At 45.4% G+C, this 27,546-nt stretch overlaps 1 protein-coding gene and 1 long non-coding RNA gene across 3 annotated transcripts; one reads left to right on the forward strand and one right to left on the reverse strand.

The window, feature by feature from the left end:
• The first annotated feature begins 820 nt into the window (after window positions 1–820).
• On the forward strand, window positions 821–15,318 carry LOC146356369 (vomeronasal type-2 receptor 26-like). Of its 2 annotated transcripts, none has more exons than XM_084832605.1 (4): window positions 821–1,022; window positions 5,857–6,084; window positions 11,534–11,660; window positions 13,527–15,318. In XM_084832605.1, the coding sequence occupies exons 2-4, from the start codon at window positions 5,899–5,901 to the stop codon at window positions 14,432–14,434; spliced, it is 1,221 nt and encodes a 406-aa protein (XP_084688731.1). In that variant the 5' UTR covers window positions 821–1,022; window positions 5,857–5,898; the 3' UTR covers window positions 14,435–15,318. The 2 variants fall into 2 exon arrangements, with proteins under 2 accessions (XP_084688731.1, XP_084688733.1); XM_084832607.1 differs by having other exon boundaries at window positions 875–1,022; window positions 5,857–5,961; window positions 13,527–15,056.
• LOC146356370 (uncharacterized) lies at window positions 12,260–27,546 on the reverse strand. Its single transcript, XR_014787455.1, has 3 exons — window positions 27,419–27,546; window positions 14,748–14,883; window positions 12,260–14,650 (listed from the first exon to the last, which is right to left on the reverse strand). It is a non-coding gene; the product is annotated as an uncharacterized LOC146356370 (long non-coding RNA).

A 27,546-nucleotide genomic window follows, 5' to 3' on the forward strand; every position in this document is an offset into this window, starting at 1 on the left:
AGACAGGCTGGAATCTCCAAGTCTGCAGCCCTGGCAGGTATTCCATTTTGGGTTTGCAACATCATCACACATGGTGGAAGACTCACAGTGGAGACAATCTAATGTGTGTTAGAGCACATGATCACGACTACTGCATTGTAGTGCAGACAGCAAACAGCCACCTCTGTGTAGGGTTGGTGGAGAATTTCTCCCCGAAACTTCGGGGGGCCGAGCGCCAATGTGTTCGGCCCCCCGAACCAGTTTCGGGGAGAAATTCTCCGTCCCCCGCCCCCCCCGGGACGGGACTTACCTTTGGCGAATGTCCCTCCCGGCGGCAGGTCCGGCCGGCGGTTCGGCGGGTCTTCGTCCAGGGCGGGAGCGGCAGCTGGTCTTTTGACCGGCTGCCGCCGCCGCCATTCCAATAAAAGAAAAAAAATACGCCCCTGTGATAGGCTACGTGACGATTAACGTAGCCTATCACGGCTAGATTTGCAAAGTCAGCCGTGATAGGCTACGTAAATCGTCACGTAGCCTATCACGGGTGACTTAAAAAAAAAAAAAAGCGCGTACAGATAATGGCGGCCCCCATAGGGAGCCGCCATTCCCATTCCTTATTTGGTCACTGTAGTCTATGTAAAGATTACGTAGAGTACAGCGACCAAATAAGGAATGCGAATGGCGGCTCCCTATGGGGGCCGCCATTTGCATACGTGCTTTTTTTTTTTTAAAGTCACCCGTGATAGGCTACGTGACGATTTACGTAGCCTATCACGGCTGAGTTTGCAGATCTAGCCATGATAGGCTACGTTAATCGTCACGTAGCCTATCATGGGGACATGTTTTTTTTTTTTAACTTTTTAGTTCGCGGCCGGGCGAGGCGAGGCGCCTCCTCCCCAGCCTGAATTTCGGCCGGGCAAGGCGGGAAGCCTCCCCCCCGGCCTGAATTTCGGCCGGGCGAGGCGGGAAGCCTCCCCCCCCGGCCTGAACTTCGCGGGGGGAGCAGCGAAGCGCCTCCCCCTCACCGCGAAAAGCTTCGAGGACAGGTAAGGGACTTTCATGCACCCCTACCTCTGTGGCATCCAACCTAAAATTGCTGTCTGGAGGAGTTTTTCCAAGTAGTCCAGGGATTGATTGATTACATTTATATCCTGCCTTTTTTCCTCCTTAAGGAACCCAAGGAGGCGTACGTTATCCTCCTCCTCTCCATTTTATCCTCACAACAACAACCTTGTGAGGTAGGTTGGGCTGAGAGTCCCAACTGACCCAAAGTCACCCAGTCAGCTTCATAGCTGAGTGGGGACTAGAACCCAGATCTCCTGACTCCCTGTCCAATACTCTAGCCACTACACCATGCTGGCACCAAGTTATTAACATGATCTCCTGCAAATAGACCCCTAGGCTCCTTGAGAACCTGTGGTGAACTTTTTGTAAAGTACTTCAAGGATAAAATTGTTTGTCTTCCCCTTGAACATGATGCTGTTGTTTTAGCAGATCAATCTAAGCTGCCTTATGCCTCGGCATGCCTCTTTTTGAGGGGTCAATTCCAGTTGCTGTGGTCTGATGAAGTGGACAAAGTGCTTGCAGCGATAAACCCAACCATGTGCCCTCTTGACCCTTGCCCTTAGTAGCTAAAGAACACTAGCCAGGGCAATGGTGTCACTGGGTGGGTCCAGAGTGTGTTAAATATAAGGAGATGGTGGTGACTGCTGATCTTCTTTAGAAATGTGCCCAGGATACTATTATTATTATTATTTTTTTTGATAACTATTAACCTTTTGCTAATGTACCCTTTTTGGTAGAGGTTCTCGAGGAGGTGGAGATGGGCCAATTGTAGACAGTCTTGGAGGATCCCAAAATCTAGACCCATTTCAAATGGTTTTCCAGCCTGGTCATGAGACTGAATTAGCCTTGGTCACCCTGATGGATGACCGTTATCAAGAGATTGAAATGGAGGATGTGACACTGTCAATTCTATGTAATCTCTCATTAGGTTTTGATACCATTGACCCTGGTATCCTTTGGACTCCACTCCATTTGTGAGGTGTTGGTGGCTCCAAACTCCAACTTGTGGGGCTGGTGTCAGATAGTAATATTACATTATTGTTCTTCACCCTCTTTGCTCTTAAGCTCTGATGCCCCACTACAATATTGTCCCCACTGTTGACACTTTTTTGAAGCCTTCAGCAATGACTAGAATGAGAAATGGGCTGGATGAAGACAAATCAAGACCCTGTGCTGGAGTGGTTACCTGTTCTAGATGGTGGGGGAGGGAACAGCAAAGTGGGTATGTAAAAAGGAATTCATGGAAGATTAGTTGTAGTGAAAGTTAGTTGATGTGCAGAAAGTAGCAAGAACTTCAGGGGAAAGTGACAATGTAATGCTTGAGTTCTTGATTTTAAGAAAAACTCAAGTTGAGGTTAGTGTAATGTGTACCTTGGACTACAGGAAAGTTGATTTTAATAAATGGAGAGTGATGATAAGTGGGATTCCATGGGAGGAAAGCTGAAAAGGAAGGGGAGTTCAAGAGGGATGGGGGTTCCTAAAGAAGGAAATATTAAAGGTCCAAACAGAAACAATCCCAATGAGGGAAGAAATGGAAGATAACAAAGGGAGCCAATGTGACTACACAAAAACCTTAGTGATGATCTGAAAATTTCAAAATGACACATATGGAAGGTGGAACAAGCCACTAAGGAAGTGTACAGGCATGGATACTGTTGTTTTTTGATAACTATTAACCATTTGCTAATGCACCCTTTTTGGTTGAGGTTCTCGAGGGGGTGGAGATGGACCAGTTGTAGACAGTCTTGGAGGATCCCAAAATCTAGACCCATTTCAAATGGTTTTCCAGCCTGGTCATGAGACTGAATTAGCCTTGGTCACCCTGATGGATGGGCTTTATCACGAAAGACACAGGGAGGGTGTGACACTGTCTATTCTATGTAATCACTCATTAGGTTTTATCTAGATCCATTTCAATCGGGCTTCAGGCCTGGTTTTGGAACGGAAACTGCCTTAGTCGCCCTGTGGGATGACCTCTGCCGGGAGAGGGACAGGGGGAGTGCGACCCTGTTGATTCTCCTGGACCTCTCAGCGGCTTTTGATACCATCGACCATGGTATCCTTCTGGATAGGTTGTCTGGGTTAGGAGTTGGAGGCACTGCACTACAGTGGTTCCGCTCCTACTTGGATGGCCGATTCCAGAAGGTGGTGCTGGGGGATTATTGCTCTGTGCCATGGCAATTATGCCATGGGGTTCCACAGGGCTCTATTTTATCCCCCATGCTGTTTAACATCTACATGAAACCGCTGGGGGAGGTTATCCGGATCAATATGCAGATGACATCCAGCTCTACCTCTCTTTCTCATCAAAACCAGGTGAGGCAGTGGCTGTTCTGAATCAGGGCCTGGGCACAGTAATGGACTGGATGAGGGCTAATAAACTGAAACTCAATCCAGACAAGATGGAGGTACTGTTAGTGGGTGGTTCGTCTGCCCGGCTAGGTGATATTCAACCTGTTCTGGAGGGGGTTGCACTCCCCCTAAAGGATCAGATTCATAGTTTGGGGGTGCTCTTGGATCCAGAACTGTCACTTGAGGCACAGGTGAACTCAGTGGCATGGAGCACTTTTTATCACCTTAGGCTGGTATACCAACTACACCCTTATCTGGACAGAGATAGCCTTGCTACAGTTATCCATGCTCTGATAACTTCTCGTCTGGATTACTGCAATGCGTTATACATGGGGCTGCCTTTGAAAACAGTCCGGAAACTTCAGCTGGTCCAAAATAGGGCAGCAAGATTGTTATCAGGGACTGGCCTGCGAGCTCATATTACGCCAGTACTTTTCCAGCTGCACTGGCTGCCTGTGCATTTCCGGGCCCGATTCAAAGTGCTGGTGTTAACATTCAAAGCCCTTAACGGCTTGGGGCCAGGTTACCTGAAGGATCGCCTCCTCCCATATGTGCCTGCCCGGACCTTAAGATCATCGTCAGCAGCCCTTCTCCGTGAGCCCCTGCCAAAGGAAGTGAGGCGGGTGGCTACTAGGAGGAGGGCTTTTTCTGCTGTGGCACCCCGGCTGTGGAATGAGCTCCCTAGTGAGGTTCGCCTGGGGCCTACATTGTATTCCTTTCGGCGCCAGGTGATGACCTTTTTATTTTCCCAGGCATTTTAGCATTTTAGCTTTCTAAATTTTTATCTTTGCTGTTTTAAGTCTGTATTTTAAACTCTTGCACTGCTGCTAGGTTTTATTGTGGTTGTATTGTTATATTGTGGTTTTAATGTTCTATATATTTTAAATTGTTTTATTGTGTGTTGTTTGGTTTTAATTTTTGTGAACCGCCCAGAGAGCTTTGGCTATTGGGCAGTATAGAAATGAAATGAAATAACTAACTAACTAACTAACTAACTAACTAAATAATAGGTTTTGATACCATTGACCCAGGTATCCTACAGGCAGATAGCCTGGAATTGCAGAGAAAGTGTCAGGAAGGCTAAAGCTCAGAATGAGCTGAGGTAGGCAAGGAATGCTATGAAGAATGAAAGGGCTTCTTCAGATACTTTAAAAGTAAAAGGAGGATAAAGGCAGACCAGCTGCACAACAAAGATGGCAAAATGCTGGCAGGTGACAAAGAAAAGGCATAACTGTTCAACTGCTATGTTGGCTCAGTCTTCTCCCAAAAGAGGGTCTGTGCCCACCTGGCATAGGAGACCAACAGGCTGAAGGGGTAGGAGTGCAGCTTGAGGTGGGCAGAGAGATGGTCAGGGAATATGTCCTGATGATGCATCACCACATCCTGATGAATTGTATACTAGGGTGCTGAAGGAGCTAGCAGGTGGGCTCTTGGAACCTCCATCTGTTCTCTTTGAGAAATCCTGGAGAATGGGTGAAGTACTGGAAGAGGGTAAATGTTTTCCCTATCTTCATAAAAGACAGAAAGGAAGATTCAGGGAATTATAGACCACCCATGCCGACACCTGGGAAGACTCTAGAGTAGATTGCAAAGTACTCGATCTGTAGGCACCTTGACATAAATGCAGTGATCAGTAGAAACCAGCATGAATTTGTCAAAAACAAATTCCTGCCAGAACAACCTTATTTCATTTTTAATTGGTAACTTCTAAAGTAGAGTATGGAAATGGTGTGGACATAACGGGCTCCTTCACGTTAAAAAATAGAGCTTTTATTTTGCTATTAAGATTGTTCAGTCACAGACGATTGTTGGTCCTTTTCACGACATCATTAACCTCCAGGGCACATCCAGAGGTATTTCCTTGTTATTTCATCCCAAAACGATCCAGAAATAATGAACCATCTTTTTAACTCCGAATGTGACACGATTAAAACAGCCACTAGATGGCACTGTTTCATTGAGTTCTATGGAACCTTGAAAATTAAAAGCTTCCCCTCTCAGCAATCATGGGGTTGCTGCCTGGGAGCTCATGATAATTTCAGAAAGGCTCCAGAACAGGAGGACTGCGGGGCATTTCTGAAGTGTAAATGCAGCCAATGTATGTTGACTTCCCTAAGGCATTGACAAAGTACCCCATGATATTCTGATTAGAGGAAGAGGTGATGTCAAGGGTGCAGACAGAGCTTTATGCATACTGATGGTGACTCTGGTTATCCCCAAAACGCTGAAGCAGAAAGAGCAAACTGAAAAAGTTAACTCCATCGTAATTGTAAAAACACCACCACCAACCACCACCACCACCAACAATTAAAAAGCACCAATAACAGTCAGCCATTCTGAGTCTAGATGGGATTTGCACTGGCCTCAGTTCATGGAGGATTCAAGCTCAAAGTGAGAAGGACTTGAAATATTGAACATGCCTTCCCGTTTTCCAAATTCTCATTGTTTTTTCTGTCCTTCTAGCTTCACACGTCCTTAACAGAAGTGCAACTTTCTAATATTTCCATGGATGGACTGTATTGGGATGAGGATGGGCAGCTGGAAGCTAACTTTGATATCGTGAACTGGGTACTGTTTGCCAACCATTCTCGTGGAAGGGTGAAGATTGGGACTGTAAAGAGAAAGGCATCCCCAGACATAAAGCTCACGATTAACCCAGAAGCCATTGTGTGGCCCAGGAAATTCAATGGGGTAGGAGAAATGATTTGTGTCATATTATAGGCTTGTGATATCTCTTAAGCTCTAGTGATACATCGAATCATGCAAATGAGACCTCTAGTGCAATCTATGCATGCATCTTAGCCCATTGAGTATAGTGGTACTTGTTGAATAAACACCTGCAGGATTTCATGGTAAGAGAAACCTCCCCATAGCAGTCCAGGCTGGGGAGTGTTTATTTATTTTATTTATTTAGGCTTCAGTCCTATGGTGATACACATCAATCTCCAAACTCCTCGCCTCCATGCTCCCACCATCCTGCATTTTCAGCTAGACCTGCAATTTTGTGTGTCTACCTGGGGTCTTCAGAGCAGGAAGGGAGGTGAGGCCACATGCTGCATAAGAAGCCTCGTGAAGCCGCTTCCACTGTCTCCTCTGCTCTGCGCTACTGAGCCCACAGCCTTTTTGCCCTCTCCATGCGCCATTTGTGACACACGGACAAGTAGCCAGCGCAGACAGATCTGAGCAGACTATGAGGGGGTGGGAGAGGGGGAAGGGAGGGGAGTGTGGTTTCCAGCTCCAACCTCAGTTCCCAGAAACCCAAACATCCTACAGCCCTCTAGACAGTGTCTAGCAGTGATAGGATTGCTCCCTTAATTTGTTAATTTCTTGCCTGTGTATAGTATGAAATAGCCAAAGCTCTCTGGCCAGTTCACAACATTTAAAACCATAAAGAACAGACAATAAAATACAGTTCATAAAATGCAACATAAAAGTTTAAAACTACAATATACAACTGAAAATCACCAACAGAATGTAGCTGCAGGACAACAGTATAAAATACAATGCCGGATGAAAACAAACTGAAAAAGTAAAACACCTGGGAGAATAAAAAGAGCTTCATCTGGCACCAAAATGAGCACAATGTAGGTGCCAGGAGAACCTCTCTGGGAAGCTCCTTCCACAACTAGAGGGCCACAGCAGAACAGGCCCTCTTCCTGGTGGCAGCCCACCTCACTTCCTTTGGAAGGCTAGCTCCTCCAAGCCACCCAGTGTTACAATAATTGTTCTAGCTTCTGAACAGATATTAGGCAAGGGGGAGGCAACTTGTGGCCCTCCAAATGTTCTGTACTACAGCTCCCATCCGGTCTTACTATTGGCTATGCTGGGGATTCCTGATGGAGGGCCACCTGTTTCTCACCCCTGCATTAGGCTGCCCAGTCAGCTGAACACCTATTCCAATCCAAAGGTTCATGTAAATCAGTTTTCATCTTTCTTAACAATGGCTTCAACAGCCAACAACAAATAAATGAAGAGGATTGAATAATTAGATGCAGAAGGAGGAATAATGGAAGGCTGAATAAGACTGAAGTAAAAGAGATTATGAGGTTCATCACACGAGGCTGAAATCCCACATCCTTACCAGGGCTTTTTGCTCCAGATTCTTTTCAGAATTAAGATTGGCTCTTTTACATGGGTGGACACGTGCTTTGAATCGAGGACTTCCTTTCTCGGGAATGTTGATGCGGTTCTATATATTTCATTTTACAGCCGTCTGATGGTGCTGTGATTACAGCACAATGCTGTAATTACCTACAGCCAATAGAGTGAATTAATGTCCCTTATTGCAGTATCTCTGGTCTTTTAAAAAGTGGGATAATGGTCAAAAAGTGTGGTCAACACCTCAGAGTTGATGACATCAGGGCCACAAATCTCCATGAGTGACCAATCTTAATCATGCGATATAAGCCCCATGTGGAGGACCTCTATGTCAATGAGGTGAAATGGCAATGCATTGCCAGGCCTTCCAGGCTCCAACTCAAGATGGCCAAGAACAAGGCCAGAGGGAACCTTTTTCTTCTACTAAGAAAAACTGGTTTCCAAGCAGTAATATACTGACATCTTTTATTGCTGCTTTTCACAGATGGTGTTAAAGGTTGCAGTTTTATTGTATGTATTTATTTAATTATTTAATTATTGCAGTCATTTATTTATTCAATACCCCACCATTCTACCAAAAATCATGGCACTCAATGCAGCTTAATATTGACTAAGGCCATATCCACATGGGGCTTTTGTCCTGCTCTTGAGATCGGTTATTCATGGAAGTTTGCAGGTCCTTTACATGACGTCATCAACCTCCAGGGTATCTCCCATGCTAAATCACCTTCATCCCATTTTTTAAAAGACAAGTGTAATGAGCTATCAAATTACAGTGTGTTGAGTTTCCTCCTGCAAAGAGGAAATTCCAAAATAAGAGGAGGCAGACCACAGTGCCACCTAGTGACTGTATAATGAAACATATAGAACACGCAGATCAGGGGAGAAAGGCAGGAAGGGAAGCACATGCAAAGGGAGCTCATCATGATCCTGCATTTAAAACAGAAGCAGAAAGCCCCGGTAATGTTGTGGGGGTTTAGCCTGGGGTAGAAATGTTCTAAAACAATACATTAAAATGCAGTAAAACCATAACAATTACAGGGAAAAATATTATTGTAAACAGCTCCCAACCCACCAGCCCCTTTACAAGTGTGAACCCGTCTTAAATAAGGCTGCCTTTGCCAGCTGGTGGAAAGACACCAGAGAAGGAACAAAACTAGTTTCCCTTGGGAGGGAGTTCCATAGCCTGGGAGCAGCCGCTGAAAAAAAAATCCCTCTCTTGGATTGACACCAAACGCAACTCTGAAGGGGCTGTTTCAAGAGGAGGGCCAGAAGATCTTAGGAATCAGGCAGGCTCATATGGGAGAAGGCGGTTTTTTGGGTAGCCTGGTCCCAAGTTGTACTAGGTCATTATAGGTCTTTCTAAGTTATAACTAGCACTTTGTAATAGCTCTTTATAGGTCTTTATAGGTCACATCTAGCCCTTTGATTTCTGCCCGGAGAAAGACTGGTAGCCAGTGAAGCTGTTGTTACTAGGGGGTGGGGTGTTCTCTGTAACCAGCCCTGGTCAACTATCTGGCCACATCATTCTAGATCAGCTATGGTTTCTGAACAATTTTCAATCACAGCCCCAAGTAACGCATGTTATATTAGTCTAAGCAGGATGAAACTAAGGCATGTGTGACTGTAGCCAGGTCAGAGGTCTCTAGGAATGGGCACAGTTGGCTCTCTAGCCTCAGCTGTGCAAACACACTCCTGGCTACTGCCGAGACCTGGACATCCCAGTTCAGGACCGAGTCCAAGAGTACACCGAAACTGTGAGCCTGAGTCATCAGGGGGAGTGTCATGTCATCCAGCACAGGTTGAATCCCTACTCCTGGATTGGCCTATTGACTAACCAGGAGCACCTGTGTCTAGGCTGGATTAAGCTACAATTAGTTTGCCCTCATCCAGTCCATTACCAGCATCGGGCACCAGTTTAGAACCTGAACAGCTTCCTTGGATTGAGACGGGAAGAAGAGCTAGAGTTGGGAGTCATCAGCATACTGGTGAGATGGAAACCAAAAATTCTGGACAATCTTCCCAGTGGTTTCTTGTATATGTTCAATAGTATGGGGGATAAGATGGAAGCCTGAGGGACACCACAGGCTAATGGCCACAGTGTCAAACAAGAATCCCCCAGTACCACCTTCTGAGATTGCTCCTCCAAGAACTACTAGAGTCAATGTAAAACGGTGCCTCCCAGTCCCATTTCAGATGGATACCTCACAAGATACCATGGCTGGTGGTACTGAAAGCTGCCAAAAGGTCCAGTAGAAGGAACAGGGACACACCTCCCCTGTCAAGTTTCCAGTGTAGATTATCCACCAAGCTGACCAGAACAGTCTCTGTCCCATAACCTGGCCTGCAGCCAAATTAAAATCCATCTCTTCCAGAAATCATTGGAGCTGAGAAGTTACCACATGCTCCAGCACCGTGCCCAAGACTGGAATATTGGAGACCAGCCAGAAATGATCCAATACAGTGGGGAGGGGTTTTTAAAACAAAGATGGACCACATTTTGCCATGAAGAGGCTTACCCACCCTTACCCACTCAGTCAGCCCAGACATACACACCCGGCTGCTTTTATAAGCTAGGAAGGGCAAGGATCCAGCACACAAGAGGACAGTCCCCCCTCTCCAGGGATCCTGTCCACATCCTCGAGATGTACAAGCTGAAAAGTACCCATAAGTGAACAAGCAGGAGACCAAGTTACTTCTACCCAATCTCTATCAACTATGGCATCCAAGTCAGAACAGATGCACTCAATTGTATCTGCAAAGCACAATGCAAATTGGTCACAGCGGGCTATCGAGTGATCCAGCTCTTCTTCTTGCAGGCTGGAGTGGAACAGGCCTCTGGCCACCCACAAAAGCTCTGCTGAGTGATTCTGAGCTGACGCAATGGTGACAGAGAAGTGTAATTTCTTCACCTCTTTCATTGCCACAGAGTAGGGTATCCAATCAGCTGTAGCCAGTGTTCAACTGGACTCGTTCTGAGTTTTCCACCAGCATCACTCTAGACGATGTCCCACTCATTTCATCTCCTGATGCACCCTGGAAAACCAGGGAGCTAATTTAGCTCAACTCCATAGGAGAGGACACTCAGGAGTGATCGTGTCAACCGCCAGGGCCATTTCTCCATTCAAGAGATCAACTGAGACATTAACAGAATTCCCTGCCAAAGCGACAGGAAAATCCCCAAGAGCAATCATCCATCCAGATCCTTCAGTCACCTGGGGAAGACCATCTTAATCAGCCCCCACCACAGAAGAGTCTCCAAGTCCCAATGTGTTAACTAGGCCTGCGCATGGATCCGCCAATCTGACTCAAAGATGGCTTTGGCTCAGGCTGATTCAGGGAGGGTGGGTGGGGGGACTCACTTCAGCAGGATATACGTGTTGAAACAAACTAGGGATGTACGAATCCCTTACCTCGTTCCATGTGGGGTCATTCGTGGGGGGGGAGGCGCTCTGTTCCTCCCCCCAAAATTCTCCCCAGCTGGCTCCACTCCGTCGTGACTCCATGGAGCTGCCGGCCGGGGCTGCCCGCAGCCGGACATCCAGCCGCTGGGCTGCGCAGGGACGCAAATGGCGGCCACCATAGCCACTGCCATTTGCGTCCCTGTCTTTTGCCATGATAGGCTACATAAATGCTTACGTAGCCTATCACGGCCACTCGATGGAATGTCATGCAGCTGCCATTCATGGAGCACCGGACAGCCGACACAAGGTAGGCTGCGTTCCTGGCCCATTTCGCGGGGTGGCAGGGGTGTTGCTTCATTCCGCCACAGATTCCGGGGGGCTGAATTCACTGGAATTCGGCCTCCCTGGGATCTGTGGTGGAATTCTCTGACATCCCTAAAATAAACACACACACCAACATGGTTTCCTTGTTGTGCCATTATGCAACCAAACTGCTTCCCTGAAAAAAGGCCCTGGTGTCACTTGAAGCTGCTGTGACTAGAAATCCCATTGGGTCCTTTCCAAACATTATGACTCATTTCCATAGTCCCACAAACTCTTAACACTTCTTCTTCCATGCTCCTTCTCTTTATTGCTAGACGGTGCCTCGTTCCAGGTGCACTGAGAGCTGTCACCCTGGATATGCCAAGGAGGTCCAGGAAGGAGAGCCCCCTTGCTGCTATGCTTGTGCTCCATGTGAGGAAGGCACAGTCTCAACGCAGGAAGGTGGGTGACCTCAGAGGAAAGGGAAACAGCACAAATATTTAACTCTGCTCAAACTCTACATGTGGAATCGGAGGCTTTCTTCTTGTTCCCCCAAGCCTCTGCAGTTATGGGGGTGGTGACCAGAGGGGGGAGTTGTTCATAGTTGAGACCTGCCTTGAGCAGGGGGTTGGACTCGATGGTCTTATCACTCCTCTCCAACCCTACTATTTGATGACTCTATGAGGGCCTTTTTGGTTGCAGCACCCTACGAATGTGATGCTCTCCCCAGGAGGCTCACCTGCTGCCATCTATTGTCATTCCAGTGCCAGGTGGAAATGTCTTTTTTCAAGTACATATTTTGCAAATCCCAACACAACTTAGGGAATTTCCAAACATGTTCAGAGAAAATGTACTCCTGTTTGCATTCAGGATTGTGAGTGGAGCATTTCTGCATGCTTTACAAACTAAAATGAAATTCTCAGATATCTCTGCCTGGGGCTGGTGGGAGTCCAAATCATCTGAAGGGCACCAAGTAGGGGAAGGGCTAGAGAACAGCAGTGGAGTCTGTGGGGAGTATGTTTAGCAGCAGGAGCATAAAAGGGAATGCCTGGTCAGGATTTAGGCTTCTACAGGAGTATGGACTACTCACTTTAATTGCCGCATTCTTTTCAGCCACTTCGTACATCAACATACTACATAATACAGCATTTGCATGGCTTGACATTTGAACTGTAGGAAAGATATTTTGGAATTGTATTTTTTTTCCCCTGGAGCCACACATTTTGTGTGTGGTTGTACATTTTGTGTATGTTAAAAAAATGTAGCCATGCTGGTCCATGAAGGGAATATATGTGAAATCCACAGTTGTGCAATACTTTCCCTAGCACCAGCCAAAATTCCACAAGAAAAAATGAAGTCTAAAGACTTAGAACTGGAGATCTGCAGTTTGAATGAATGAGTCTGTGGCAGAGATAGAACCAGAGGAAAATTTTCTACCTCCTAAAGAGAGACTTTGCACCTAAAATTTCTCTCTGGCTTTGCTAATATAAGATATGTCATGTTTCTCTGCACTTCTGCTTTATGCTGCCTCAAGAGCCTGTGTTTCACCAAAGACAAGAGGCATCATTAGTTACAGCTGGACCAAGTGTCCTCAGACATGGAGATCAGCGACTGCATATCCTTCTGAAATGCACATGCATCTCATGCATCTCATACCTGCAGCACATCCACTGACTAATTCTTTCAGACTATAGATCAGCCTTTTGAGAGCTCTGTCACTTGTCAGAGAGGCTTGACTTGGATTCCAGCATTGAGTATGGGGTTGGACTTGATGGTCTTATAGGCCCCTTCCAAGACTACTATTCTAGGATTTCTCAGTATGTAGCCCTGGTGTCCAGAAAATAGATAGTATCCAATGTTAGTCCAACTTACAGTAGATCAATTGAAATGAATGGGACTTAAAGTAGTCATGACTAACATAAGTCCCACTCATTTCAATGGGTCTACTCAACCTAGCCATTTCATCACATACACTGAGTTTGGACATCAAGATAACACATAATGGGTTAAATAAGCCACCATTTACCCCATGGTGGGATATCATGTCATCTGTCAGAACATTTTTAACCAATGATGGCTTATTTGGCCAAAATAACCCAGTCTGATAACCCATGGTCTGCAGGAGGGTTTATTTAACCCACTGTGGGTTATCATGTTGTCTGGCAGTCACAGTGGTTTTTTTGATTGCCTACAGAGTTGTGTGTGTGCAAGAGCTGCCAAAACCAACGCTGCTCTGCTTTTCGCTAGCTTTAACACTTAGGAACACATTAAAGTGAATGAATGTAATACAACACAGAGCGAAGCTGACGTCACTCTCCTTCTTTTCAGATGCAGACCATTGCACCAAATGTCCAGAAGATCAGCATCCAAACAAGGACCGAGATCAATGTGTCCCCAAGATTATCACCTTTCTCTCCTATGAAGAACCTTTGGGGATCATGCTGCCCTCCTTTGCCCTATTCTTGTCCCTCACCACAGCTTTTGTATTAGGAATCTTCATTAAATATCTTGAAACTCCGATAGTCAAGGCCCACAATAGAGACCTCTCCTACATTCTCCTTGGTACCCTCTTCCTTTCTTTTTCATCATCCTTTCTGTTCATTGGCCAGCCAAGGAAAGTGACTTGCCTTCTCCGACAAACAGCCTTCAGCATCATCTTCTCTGTTGGCGTCTCTTCTCTATTGGCCAAAACCATCACTGTGGTGCTGGCCTTCCTGGCCACAAAGCCAGGGAATAAGGTGAAGAGATGGCTGGGGAAGAGTCTGTCAAACTCCATTGTAATTTCTTGTTCCAGTGTTCAAGTTGTCATCTGCACCATCTGGCTAGGGTTCTCTCCACCATTCCCTGAGTCTGACATGCACTCCCAGCCTGGACAGATCACCCTGCAATGCAATGAAGGGTCAGTTGCCATGTTCTATCTTGCCCTTGGCTACATGGGCTTCCTGGCTGCCATCTGCTTCACGGTGGCTTTCCTAGCCAGGAAACTGCCTGGGGCCTTCAATGAAGCCAAGCTGATCACCTTCAGCATGCTGGTCTTTTGCAGCGTTTGGGTGTCCTTTGTGCCCACCTACCTGAGCACCAAGGGCAAATACATGGTGGCTGTGCAGGTCTTCTCTATCTTGGCCTCTAGTTCTGGGCTACTTGGCTGTATCTTTCTTCCAAAGTGCTACATTATTGTACTGAGGCCTGATCTGAACACAAAGGAGCATCTCATGAGGAAAACTAAAGATGTGTGAGAGATGAAGACAAATTCCACCGCCACCATGATCTGGATAAGAATCACATGCTCTGATGGAGGCAAAAGAATGATGGATCAGATCCAGCACCAGTTTCTTTCCCATGGATAGATCCAGAAATAGAGGGAGGACTTCAGTGCAAGGAGCTGGAAACCTGGAACTTTTTTTACACCTTCTCCTCATGTTGTCACATGGCTATAGGATTGGGTCTCTCACCTTTGTTAGATGGGAACAGATAGGAGCACTATTGTGACTAGTGGGTACTGTTTAAAAAATTAAATAAAAGCTATGGATCAGGACATATGTTGGTAACCTGTGAATTTCCAAATATTTTGGCTTTCAACTCCTGTCATCCATCATCAACGCTGATGCTGGCCATGCTGGTGGATGTTCTTGGCCAAAACATCTGAAGAAGAACCATAAACCGTCCACCCCTGGATATGCAGGTTCTGCAAGGCATCAAGGGTGGTTAGGAAACATGGACACAGGTTATTTTTTTAATATTGCTTTATATTGGGATTTTTTAAATTAATTGACTGTTATGTTACTTATACACAACCTTGGGAGCAGTTTATCCTGAAATTCTGGATGCAAATAAGTGTAATAAATCAAAAACTTTCTCAAAAATCAACACTCCATCTAGAGTCCATCTAGTCCAGCATTCTTTTCACACTGTGGCCAACCAGCTGTTGGCCAGGAACCCCCAAGCAGGACACAAGTGCAACAGCACCCCCGCAGCCACCCATGTTCCTCAGCAACTGGTGTACATAGGCATACTGCCTCTGATCCTGGAGGTAGCACATGGCCATCAGGACTAGTAGCCATTGAAGATCTGTGAAGATTAACTTAAATGTAATTAAGTAAACAATAAAAACTTGTACGACACACTGTTTCTCCTCCTACTAAATCGTCAACATAAACTAGGGATGGCAGAGAATTCCACCCCGGATTTCAGTGAGGCCAAATGCACTGGCATTTGGCCCCCCAAAACCTGTGGCAGAACGGCCTCCCACCCCCCGCCACCCCGCAGAATCCCCCCAGAACGAAACTTACATGGGGCTCCAGCGGCAGCGGCGGCAGCTGGTCTTTTGGCAGGCAGCTGCGGCCGCCATTTGTGTTGTGCCAAGCTGCCGTGATAGGCTACATAAGTATTTACATGCTTGCATACTACGGCAGCCACCATTTGTGTCCGCAGCAGCCAGCCGCAGCCGGAACTCTGGCTGTGGACGGCCCTGGCCAGTGGCTCTGTGGAGCCGCCATGGAGCAGAGCCGACCAGGGAGGATTCCAGGGGGAAGAACGGAATGCCTCCCCTCCACCGCGAATCACACCTGCAAAAAGTTAAGTGACTTTCATACATCCCTAACATAAACACAATCTCCCTGTTAGTTTGTTCCTGTTTAACTTCAAAACCTACACCAATTGGGTTCTAGACACTCTGGTGTGTAACCAAGCTAAATCCAAACAGATGAATTTCACCACAGACTAAAAAGTAAATTGAAATCCATTAAATTCTTTATGGAAGAAACTTACAAAAATTAAGAAATGTAGCATGGTGGTAAGCAGGACCGAATTAACCCCCCCAAGAATAAAAGAACACCATAGATTGATATATTGACACGATGCTCTCACTTTGAAGACCTACATATTTCAGCTGTGAATATGGGCCTTCTTCGGGGGTTAGTTTTAATATATATAAATGTCTGCAGAGATCTCTGAAAAAGATCTCTAAGATGAATCATGAACAGTAATGTGTATAGCTAGTTCTTGAAGTAAAACCACATACCTTTTCTCAGCATCCTGAGACTTCATCTCTTTATTCCAGTGGATCCTTCTGGACGTTCTCCAGTTTTGTTTTATGTTCACTTAGAATAAACATTATTTTTTTTAAAAAAAAAAATCCTCACAGAGGAAGAGTTCTATCTAATTCAGAAGCCCACATCTTGCATTGTGAATACTGGCAGAGTCCAATTAAGCCATTATTTTACTGAGTACACAGTAATTTGATTCATAAAACATGGATTCATGACATGGATTCATGACATATGGAGCATGGCATGACTGGGGAGATGTGACTATGACTATGGGAGGGGGGGCTTGGAAATTATGCTTGACAATTTACCACTACATCACAAGGCTAGCCCCCTATGTGTGATGTCTATGTGTAGACGTCTTTAAGAAGCCTTTAAGAAGCTGTTAGTTTCACTTTCCTTTCTGGAGGCCTGGGAAGGGCCCCTTTTCTGTTCTCTGTGTGTAGGCTTTGGAGCCAGGTAGACTAGTATGTCATTCCTCAAGAGTTGGTCTTCTCTTGTGTATTATTCAATAAAGAATGCTGTTGTGGAAGCTTCAGAGTCAGAAGTGTACTACTTAGAGAGCAAAGCTCCGGGGTGGACCACAAGTTGAGCAGGTAAACTCACCCCCACACTAATCACCCCCAAGGGACATTACACTATCCATCCTAAAGAAGTGTGGGGGTGGTGACCTCTGGTCAGAGCCAATGTCGCCCTTGCAGCATTCCGTGGAGCCCCCATGGGATGCTATCTCAAACAGCTTTTAAAAGGTTGAAAAACTTTTCATCTTCCCCTGGAATGAAAAAAAGAGGCAAGAGCAGCATCTGGATGAAGTCTTGGAAGAGTAGCCCACTCTGCAAAGCAGCAGGGGGGCTGGGCTCTGAGACTAGCCTGCCAGAGCTTAATCATCACTCAACGTTGCTTTGAAATTCCTATCTAATTTGTAGAAATCAGGGCTGACATGCTCCAATATAGTTTATAGATTAAGAAATACCAACAATATTTGAGGACCTGCAACATTTGTTTGAAGAGAAGGATGGCTACTTCAAGGAGGAAAAAAGGAGCAGGATCTCCACCTACCCACCCTCACTTCCCATGGCAAAGGCTCCGTGAAGCAAAAATATGGAGGAGTTACTTTGTCTGATAAAAACTTTGTCTTTGCAGTTTGCTGAAAAGGCTAAGAGGCTGGATACAATTCAAAATTCCGTCACCGCCCTGCAAGGGGCTGTGGACTTAATTAATACTTCTTGGTAAAAAAAATGGAGGTGAAGGTTAACGAGCTGCAAGATAGGGTGGCAGCGAACAAAACTGCATCAAATTGTTTTTTACAACAATTTCTCTGACAGAATCTCCCAACTTGAAGCTCTCACATGCAGGGCAAATGTCCGTATTACTGGTATTAAAGATCTACCTACAGATATAAATTTGTCTACTTTTGTAGATCAGCTTCTGCATGAGATACTCCCTGTGTCATCTGATTATTTACTTGATATTGAGCAGGCATTCCCTGTGCCAAATGCCAAAGGGACTGGTTATATGATTATAGACCAATTTGCAAGAATTGCCACATAACATTATATCCTGCATCTGGCAAGAGGCGGTGGAAGTCTTGTTTGGGGATCAAAACAAGAAAAAGTCATGTTATTTCTGGATTACACCAACGGAATTGCTGATAAAAGACGGCAATTTACCAAGGCGAAAAACCTGGCAAAACAAATGAACTTACAATATCATTTAAAATATCCTGCTACATTTTGCATTTTTTCTGAAGGTCAGATGAAGCTGTTTCTAAATCACAAAATGGTGGAGGCATGGCTAATCGGAAAAGCACACGAGACTTCTGTTCTAGCCCCATAAACTGGAATTTTTAAATATGTTTTGTTAACTGGCTATGTTTAGTCTGTAAGAGCCAGGCTAGGCCAGAGATAATTGCTCATATATAGTCGTCTTTTTTCTTTCATTTTTTTCCTTTTTTCCTTTTCCTTTAAATCCTTTCTCTTTAAATGGATATGATATACTGTACTTAAATTTACTGTTTGAGGGTGCATAGAAATGTACACACTAATATTTGTTGTTCAGTCATTCAGTCATGTCCGACTCTTCGAGACCCCATGGACCATAGCATGCCAGGCCTTCCTGTCCTGCGCTTTCTCCCAGAGTGTGCTCAAGTCCATATTCATTGCATCGGTGATGCTATCTAGCCATCTCATCCTCTGCCGTCCCCTTCTCCTTTTGCCTTCAATCTTTCCCAGCATCAGGGTCTTTTCCAGAGAGTTTTCTCTTCTCATGAGGTGGCCAAAATATTTGAGATTCAGCATCCGTATCTGTCCTTCCAATGAGCACTCAGGGTTGATTTCCTTTATGATTGACTGATTTGACCTCCTTGCATCCCATGGGACTCAAAAGAGTCTTCTCTAGCACCACAATTCGAAAGCATCAATTCTTCGGCACTCAGCCTTCCTTATAGTCCAGCTCTCACAGCCATACGTTACTACTGGGAAAACCATAGCTTTGATTAGACGGACCTCTGTCGGCAAGGTGATGTCTCTGCTTCTTACTATGCTGTCTAGGTTTGCCATAGCTTTCCTCCCAAGGAGCAAGCGTCTTTTAATTTCATGGCTACAGTCACCGTCTGTGGTGATCTTGGAGCCCAAGAACATAAAATCTGTCACTGCTTCCATTTCTTCCCCTTCCATATGCCAGGAAGTGATGGGGCCAGATGCCATGATCTCAGTTTTTTTAATGTTGAGTTTCAAACCAGCTTTTGCACTCTTCACTTTCAGCCTCAACAAGAGGCTCTGTAGATCCTCTTCGCTTTCTGCCATTAGGGTGGTGTCATCTGCATATCGGAGGTTGTTGATAATTCTCCCAGCAATCTTAATTCCAACCTGTGATTCATCCAACCTGGCTTTTCTCATGATGTACTCTGCATATAAATTAAATAAGCAGGGCTACAATATACAGCCTTGTTGTACTCCTTTCCCAATTTTGAACCAATCGGTTGTTCCATGTCTGGTTCTTACTGTTGCTTCTTGACCCTGGTACAGGTTTCTCAGGAGACAGGTAAGGTGGTCTGGTACTCCCATGTCTTTAAGGATTTGCCACAGTTGGTTGTGAACCACACAATCAAAGGCTTTAGCGTAGCCAATGAAGCAGAAATAGACATTTTTCTGGAATTCTCTTGCTTTGTCCATGATGCAGCGAACGTTGGCGATTTGATCTCTAGTTCCTCTGCCTCTTCGAAACCCCGCTTGTACTTCCGGTAGTTCACATACTGCTGAAGCCTAGCTTGTAGTATTTTGAGCATCTCCTTGCTGGCATGTGAAATGAGCGCAATTGTGTGGTAGTTTGAACGCTCTTCGGCACTGCCATTCTTTGGAATTGGAATGTAAACTGACCTTTTCCAGTCTTGTGGCCATTGTTGAGTGTTCCAAATTTGTTGGCATATTGAGTGCAGCACTTTAACAGCATCATCTTTTAGGATTTCAAATAGCTCAGCTGGAATACTGTCATCTCCGCTAGCTTGGTTGTTAGTAATGCTTCCTACGGCCCACTTGACTTCACTCTCTAGGATGTCCAGCTCAAGTTCAGTGACCGCACTATCATGGCTATCAGGGACATTCAGATCTTTCCTGCATAGTTCTTCTGTGTATTCTTTCCACCTCCTCTTAATCTCATCTGCTTCTGTTAGGTTCCTGTCTTCTTTGTCCTTTATCATGCCCATCTTTTCACGAAATGTTCCCTTGAGATCTCCAATTTTTTTGAAGAGATCTCTAGTCTTTCCCATTCTGTTGTTTTCCTCAATTTCTTTGCATTGTTCATTTAAGAAGGCCTTCTTGTCTCTCCTTGCTATTCTCTGGAACTCTGGATTCAGTTGGAAATATCTTCCCCTTTCTCCCTTGCTTTTCGCTTCCCTTCTTTCCTCAGCTACTTGTAAAGCCTCATCAGACAGCCACTTGGCTTTCTTGCATTTCTTTTTCTTTGGGATGGATTTAGTTGCTGCCTCCTGAACAATGTTATGGACCTCCGTCCATAGTTCCTCAGACGCTCATATATCTATTATGGCTATTGGGTGGTATAGAAATAAAATAAATAAAATAAAATAAAATAAATATCTAGTATAAAATACATTAGTGATTGTAGTAAGGTTGATCTTAGGCTTTATTATTATACAACAATATAAAATGTATTAGTGATTTGTTATGATTATTTATCCTTTCTAATTTCCTTCCTTTTTATTATTACCACTATCATTATTATGAGACTGGCTAGTAATATTTTAAGCTGGTTAACTTGTTAGGCTCTACTATTACATGTTAACTGAAGGGCAATATATGGTTATTAGAAATGACTTGTATGCTTGCTCCCTTGTTTTAAGACTGATGATATGATATTGAAATGTAAGGTTGATTATCTATGCTGTACTGAATTTTTATATTGCCAATGTTATAGGTATAACTTTTAAGTAGAATGGCATATGAAGTTTGTGTGCAATGGAATTTAAATTTAATCTTTTTAAGTTACTTCTTAATATTTTTTATTCTTTCTTGCTTTCTTCTTCCTTCTCCTTCTGTTTTCTTTTCTTTTTTTCCCTCTTTTTCGTTATTGCTGTGTCCTCTTAAGAATACTGTATTGTTGGGAAACTGTAGATACAGATTAGGTTGTTGGTACTGTTTATTTCATTTATAAAGGTAAAAATAGAATAAAAAGTATTTAATGGAGCACCTTGGGGGAGCGGCTAGAGGCCAATGGCTAGGCAGAATTTCACTCCTCAGCTGCAGGAAGGTTTGTGCAGAACAGGAGCCCTGCACCTGACTCAATCCTCGACACTATACAGCATGCACAATGTTAGAGGTGCATGAAAAGAGTTGGTGGCTCCGGACAGATGTCAACAGAGGGTGTGGAGGAGGACTGCAAGAAGCTCAGCCCAACAGGAACAAACACAGTCCAGGAGAGAAAGAGAAGAAGTTGCTAAGGACTGTAGAAGGGCTAAACATCAGTCAGTGTTGCCCCTGCGAAAAAGGCTGGTTAGATTCTAGTTTCTTTTCTCCCCTTGTGGCCTCCCTACCTCAGTGTGTGCATTTCTTGAGGACTAAGAAGTTGGTTTGTTCAAATGAAGTCACCTTAATAAAGGATGGGCCACCTATCCTCTCAGACAGCCACCATTGTGGGTCGGGCACTTCCAGTAGGTAATGTTGCATGATTGGTGGTCATAAAGGGCCCATTTATGCAACATCACAGGTGTGAATGTTGTGTAAATGGGCCCTTTATGGCCACCAATTATGCAACGTTACCTACCCAGAAGCACCCATGCCACCATTGTTGGTGCACAATCTTGGCTCGCTAGGAGGATGGGTGGCCCCAGGGAATTGTCATGTGCTCACAGGTTTATAATGTTTGTGTAGGGGCAGGTGGGGGCAGCAGCTGGGCAAACACCCAAAACATCAGGTGAGGGTGAGTCCGTCCATCCATCTGATACAAAACATTGTTTTTGGTTATTGTGCACTTTTTGTCTTCACAGTGTATTGCAAAAACATGTAGCATGTTGCAGTTCAGCTCAGGAATGAAGAATGCCTCATTTGCTATATTTGCAACGTTTTTATCAGGCAGTTGGCATTGGAATACTCCACGGCCTTTGCCTTGGATCTACATAGTGTGCCCATTCACTGTTTAGACTTTTCCATAATGGCTTTCACTATGTTCATCAAAACATGTACTGGAAAATGTACTGTTCCCAGTGCAGCCAGTACTGTGATCCAGTTCTTCGATTCTGGCTCATTGTTTCTGGCCAAGAGGCTCTTGTGATTCAAAAGGAAATGATTCCCTCTTGTTCCACCAACTTGAAAAAACTTGCTTTTCCTGCTTCGTCAGTTCCCATTTAAGAATTTGGGAGCTACTATTGGTGAGGGGTGGGAATCCTTGTTTCTAGATGAAGGGAAGTCATGTGCAAAATGTCTTTTGCCAGCACAGTTAAAATAACGCTGCGACTGGGTCTGGGTGGGGCTGTCTCCCTCTTCTTCCCACTCGCTAGATGATTTGATCCAGATGCCCGAGGATTAGCATAGGGCTTCTGTTGTGTGCATTCCTCTCTCAAGCAGGGAATGGCGTCTTTAAAAGTTAACCCAGCTCTCCCATCCGGGGCACAGATAAAACTTCCCAAACCCTCTCCTAGAGATTCCATCAAAAAGTCCCAGTTTCTGATGATCGGTAAATGCTATTCCACTCAGTTTTCGTTTATCAAAAAATGTGATGAAATCTGGTATGTGTCTCTCACAAGTTCTCCTGGTTTCAAGCCTCAGTTGACATATTTATCTGATCCAGGTGGACTGAGTGTTAGAGGGAGGGGGAGAAGCAGGACACAGGAAGCCACTGTAGGCTAGAGAGTTGCTAAGGCGAGCTATGCCCATGCGTTAGCTGAATGTAAAACTGTCCCCTTCGTGTAACATGCAAATGAGTTTGCAATTTCCCAACAATCACCCCTCCCGGTACCAAAGCAGTGTGTGTGTGTGTGTGTGTGTGAGAGAGAGAGAGAGAGAGACAGACAGACAGACAGAGACAGAGAGAGAGAGAGAGACAGAGAGAGTGGTGTTTGTCTACATGTGAAAAGTACATGAACACGCACACACATGTGCAGCCTGCACCATCACAGTGGAAACCCTCAGGGGTGACGGTTTCATGCACCTTTGATACAGGTGAAGGTGGTCAGCTAGGTGTCCTGGTCCCAAGTTATGTAGGGCTTTGTATGTCAACACCTGAGCCTGGAACATGGATCAGGAGCTGAGAGGCTACATCCTGCCTTTCTTTCAAACTAGAGAAAAGATCACAAGGTGACTGACAGGAAAGCAAACATCATACAGAAGAATCATAGAACCTTCCAACAGTAAGGTTGGAAGGGGCCTACAAGACCATCAAGTCCAACCCCCTGCTCAATGCAGGAATCCAAGTCAAAGCATCCCTGACAGCTGCCTGTCCAGGTTAATCTTGATTGCCTCCAGTGTGGGAGAGCCCACCACCTCCCGAGGTAATCGGTTCCACTGTCATATTGCTATAACAGTCTGGAAGTTTTTCCTGATGTTCAGCTGGAATCTGGCTTCCTGTCACTTGAGCCCATTATTCCGTGCCCTGCACTCTTGAGCCCTGCTCATCGAGCCCCTGGCCCCGCTCGCCCCCTGCCCGCAAGGAGCAAGCAGCCTGCACTCACCCCAGCGTTCTTCTCGAGCTCTGTGTTTGCCATTTTTTGAAAAATAAAATGGAGATCACAAAATGTGCATATTTGCACATGCGCAAAAATGTGAATTTTTGCAAAAAATGCATTTTGCGCATACAGAAATATGCACATTTGCAAAAATGTGAATAAAGTATGAGGCCACCAGGTGAATGCAGGCTGCTCGCCGCTTGTGGGCAGGGGGAGAGTGGGGCCAGGGGCTCGGCAAGCGGGGCTCAGGAGTGCAGGCAGGTAGGGCTTTTGCCGGACCCGCTGACCTGCGCCATCCCTACCCTTATCTGTCAATGGGTTCTGGCCGCATTACCTAACTGTGGTGGCCATGCTCTGAGCAGTCCAGGATTTCCCACAGTAACTCAGAGGAGGAATCTTTAACCTTATCTCTTTGCACCAAAACCAGACCACTGTGGTCCCAGTCTGAGACTCTGAGGAATCTCTGAGGAATCTCAGACACCTGATCTTTGCACATTTCCCTCTCATTCTAAAAGGGCACAATGCTTCCCATACGTGACTGGCACTATCAGCTTTAGGTTAAAGTATGCTGGCATTGGGGGTATTTTTGCTCCTGCCCTTTTGCCCTCCTCCTTTTTTCTTCAGCACTACTCACCACTGGAACATGGGGCCTGAGCACTTCTCTGAAACTGAATTTGGTCCTGGGTTGTAAGGGGTTTGACATCCTCTGGCCTATGGTAGTTCTGTAAAGGGGACCTGGTGGCCAATTGAAAGGATGGCCAGATCAGACATGGCAAGGACAAAGAAACAAATTTTCGGTGCGTTCAGGGCAAACATCATCAGTGGGGATCACACGGTGCTGGGGGTCTAGCACTGCCCATGGATGCCTGGCTTGGATGTCAGCCCTGACTGGGGCTGCTCTGATAGCTAGAAATGTCTAAAATGAAAGATAATGAACCTCTTTCACAGAAAAGATTATTCACAGTTTTGATGAGCTCACTTGCCCTACTAATGCGGGGGGAGAATTGAGTTGTATTGGTGGTCACCATTTGCTCTTTGATCATGGGCAATCCTGCATTATCCAGGAACAGAATTTCAATTGGCAGGGTCAAGAAAGGGCTGGACATCTATCCTAACTTGTGTGCACATCTCTACACCTCAGGGATGGGGAAGGTGTGGCCCTTCAGATGTTGCTGGACTGCAATTCCCATTATTCTGCATCATTGGTTATCCTGGCTATGGCTGATGGGATGTGCAGTCCAATAATATCTGGAGGGCCCCTGTTCTTTGTATACATCCTAAAATATGTCTTGATCTGGCTTCTTTTGTTGGTGTTTCTCTAACAAAGTCCTGGCCAAGCACACCTGGCCCCTTTGCTGACCTACACCAGAAAAGGAAGTCTCATTTGTGAGTTCTCACAAACATGTTTTTCCCCAGCTCTGCATCTGTGCCTCGGGCCATGAAGAAAGTCCATGTTGTCGCAGAAGTGAGGCTTCCCCTTGTGATTATCAAGCGTAGTGATTGATTCTGATCCTTGGCAAACCTCAAGAGATGTATGTTTTCTAGAGATTGCCTTTGGGACCAATAAACTGAACCTCAGAATCAAGGGCAACCTGAGGTACTTTCTTGCATGGTGCCTGAAATGTTGGGTGCATAAAATAGTGTCTGTGCTACCAAGAGCATGGGTTGGGATGGGAGTGTCTGTGGTGCAGGTGAACAGAATTGCCCTTTGGCTGAGAAGTCTTTGCATGTGTAAAGACCCTGCAGCCTTGGTGTTCTTAGTCTTTCCTCGCTTCTTCTGAGGACCTGGCTGTGGAGGTGAGAGGAGCAGTCACAAGGGAGGTGTACAAAGAGGCAGGCCCAGAAGGATTTCACTGCTCCTGCTCTTCCCTCATGCAGCCTGTGAGATGCAGGAGGCAAAATGCTCCTTGGACTTGGTAAAAGATCAAAAAGGGGCATCGAATTTTTACCGACCAGGAGACTACCTTATTGGCGGAGTCATATCCTCCCAATATTTTAAATGCCACGAACCATACGTCTTCTCCAAGTCCCCTTCAACCAGGAAGGATAGGTAAGTAGTAATGACTTCCTGGCTCCAAAACTGCAGTCCAAGTGTCCCCATATTTCCTGGTACTCCAGGTCATCCCTCGTCATTCACTCTCCCTACTTTGGTCTCCCTGTGCTTCTTGAAGGAGAACTGGGATAATTACAGCTTCTTGCATAGTTTCAACCAAAAAACAAACATCCGCTTTGCTTTTGAACAAGGGATAAGACCCAGGCTGGGGCTAGGGTAGCTCTTTCTTGGGGGTGGTCTATATGCAAATTATAGCCCTTGGTTCCCCCTTCCCTCTCCAGCATAACCTCCTCTTATATGCTGAAAACATAGCAGCTTTATTAGCTTCCATGTGTTCCTTCTGGATTGCTAAGAAACGTTTCTGAGGCTCTTCTCTGGGTGGAACTGCCTGCAATGGTACACCTGGTGGTTAGTAGGGAAAGGCCCTTCTCTGTAGTGACCCCTGTAGTAACTTCTCAGGGGTACCGAACTGGAGGCTTAACAGTATACAGTGAAATACTGGGTGAAGACCTTCCTTGGACAGCAGGCATTTCATCTTTCATTAGTAGCTCTTACTGTTATTTTTACTGATGTCTCTTCAACATTTTAAATATTGTTAATAATTTAATGTTTTCATTGTTGTATTTTGGTAGTTATTTTACTGTTGTGTGTTCTGTTTGTTAGGAGAATGCCCCAAAGGAACACGCCAATTGGGTGCTATATAAGTGAGACAGACAGAGTTGGATGTATCTCAGTTGCAACTATTCTATAGCAGGTAGAACGAAATCCATGGTGCAGCAGCAGAACATTTGGGAACAGGGGAGGAGAGGGGAGGGTGACAATTCAGGCAGTGTTCCTTGGTGTGAGAACGGGTTGTTGGATACAAGTGTTTTCCCATGCTATTTTGGAGGGCATGTGAGTTTTAGCTTCTCCAGTCCTACTCTGATGACTTCCTGGAAGCTATATCAAGAGGAAAACATTCCAGTGTCATTGCAAGGAAGTTGACGAAACATCTATGTCTAGGTTATTATTAATGGCCCTTAGATTGCCACTAAATCACATGAAGTGAAAGAGCCATGTACTCAAACCCAAAGCTTTTTTTATTATTTCATATTTTGTACCTAACTTTTTGGTCCATAGAGCACCCAGAGCAGCAAATCTAAAAGCAAATATCTTGCAGAAAAGCAGGGAATATCAATGATGAAAGACTTCGTGTTTTAAGACCAGAGTTAAGGCTGTCTCATGTTTGGCTCAAGCACCACAAAGCCAGGAAATGGGAAGCAAAGGCTGATGCCTTCATTGATGTGCCACATGGTCAGTGAAGATGTGAAGTGTCAACAATGGTTCTCACTGACAACTTAGCCTCCACAGACCCACAGCTTTCCTGGGTCATTCAGGCCCAAATCCAGATGGGGAAGATGGAGTGCCTGGGGCAAGCAAAGATGCCTCATGTTGTCCTGCTCCTGTATGTAGCATCTGAGTCTCCCTGTATTGCTAGAGGAATCCTCTTGTGAGTTGACCTGTGCCAGTTTGTTCCATACATTAATAGCTGCATGGGTGAGTTAAACAGGGAAAGGGAGCCCTCTTCTAGCTGTAAGGAGAGATGCTTCATGAGGCAACACAGGACCAAGACAACACAGGGCATCTTTGGTGGCCAAGGAATGGTTGTGGGTGCAAGGAGGGTAAGTTGTAAGCAAGCACAGTTTGTGACTTTGCACAATGTTAAGACTCCTCAGAGGGCATGTCAGTTAAGGCATCAGCCTTACCTTCCCATTTCCTGGATTTGCAGAGAATGAGCCAACATGAGACACCCATAACTGTGGTCTTAAAATGGCAGTTTTTTTTTTATTATTGTTGCTTAACAAGTGCCAATCCTCCAACAATATCTATACCTACTTCTCATCATTTGATGGTGTTTGCAATTGCATCGAACCTGAGCCAAGACTAGGGGTGGACGAAAGTCACTTACCTTTTCTCACAGCTTGTTCGCGGTGGGGGGGAGCGCTTCGCTGCTCCCCCCGCGAAGTTCAGGCCGGGGGGGGAGGCTTCCCTCCTCGCCCGGCCGAAATTCAGGCCGGGGAGGAGGAGCCTCGCCTC

The sequence above is a fragment of the Heloderma suspectum genome, chromosome 2, assembly GCF_057233095.1.
Source record: "Heloderma suspectum isolate Gila_16-S chromosome 2, 16-S_ref, whole genome shotgun sequence".
In the NCBI taxonomy this organism is placed as follows: Eukaryota; Metazoa; Chordata; class Lepidosauria; order Squamata; family Helodermatidae; genus Heloderma; species Heloderma suspectum.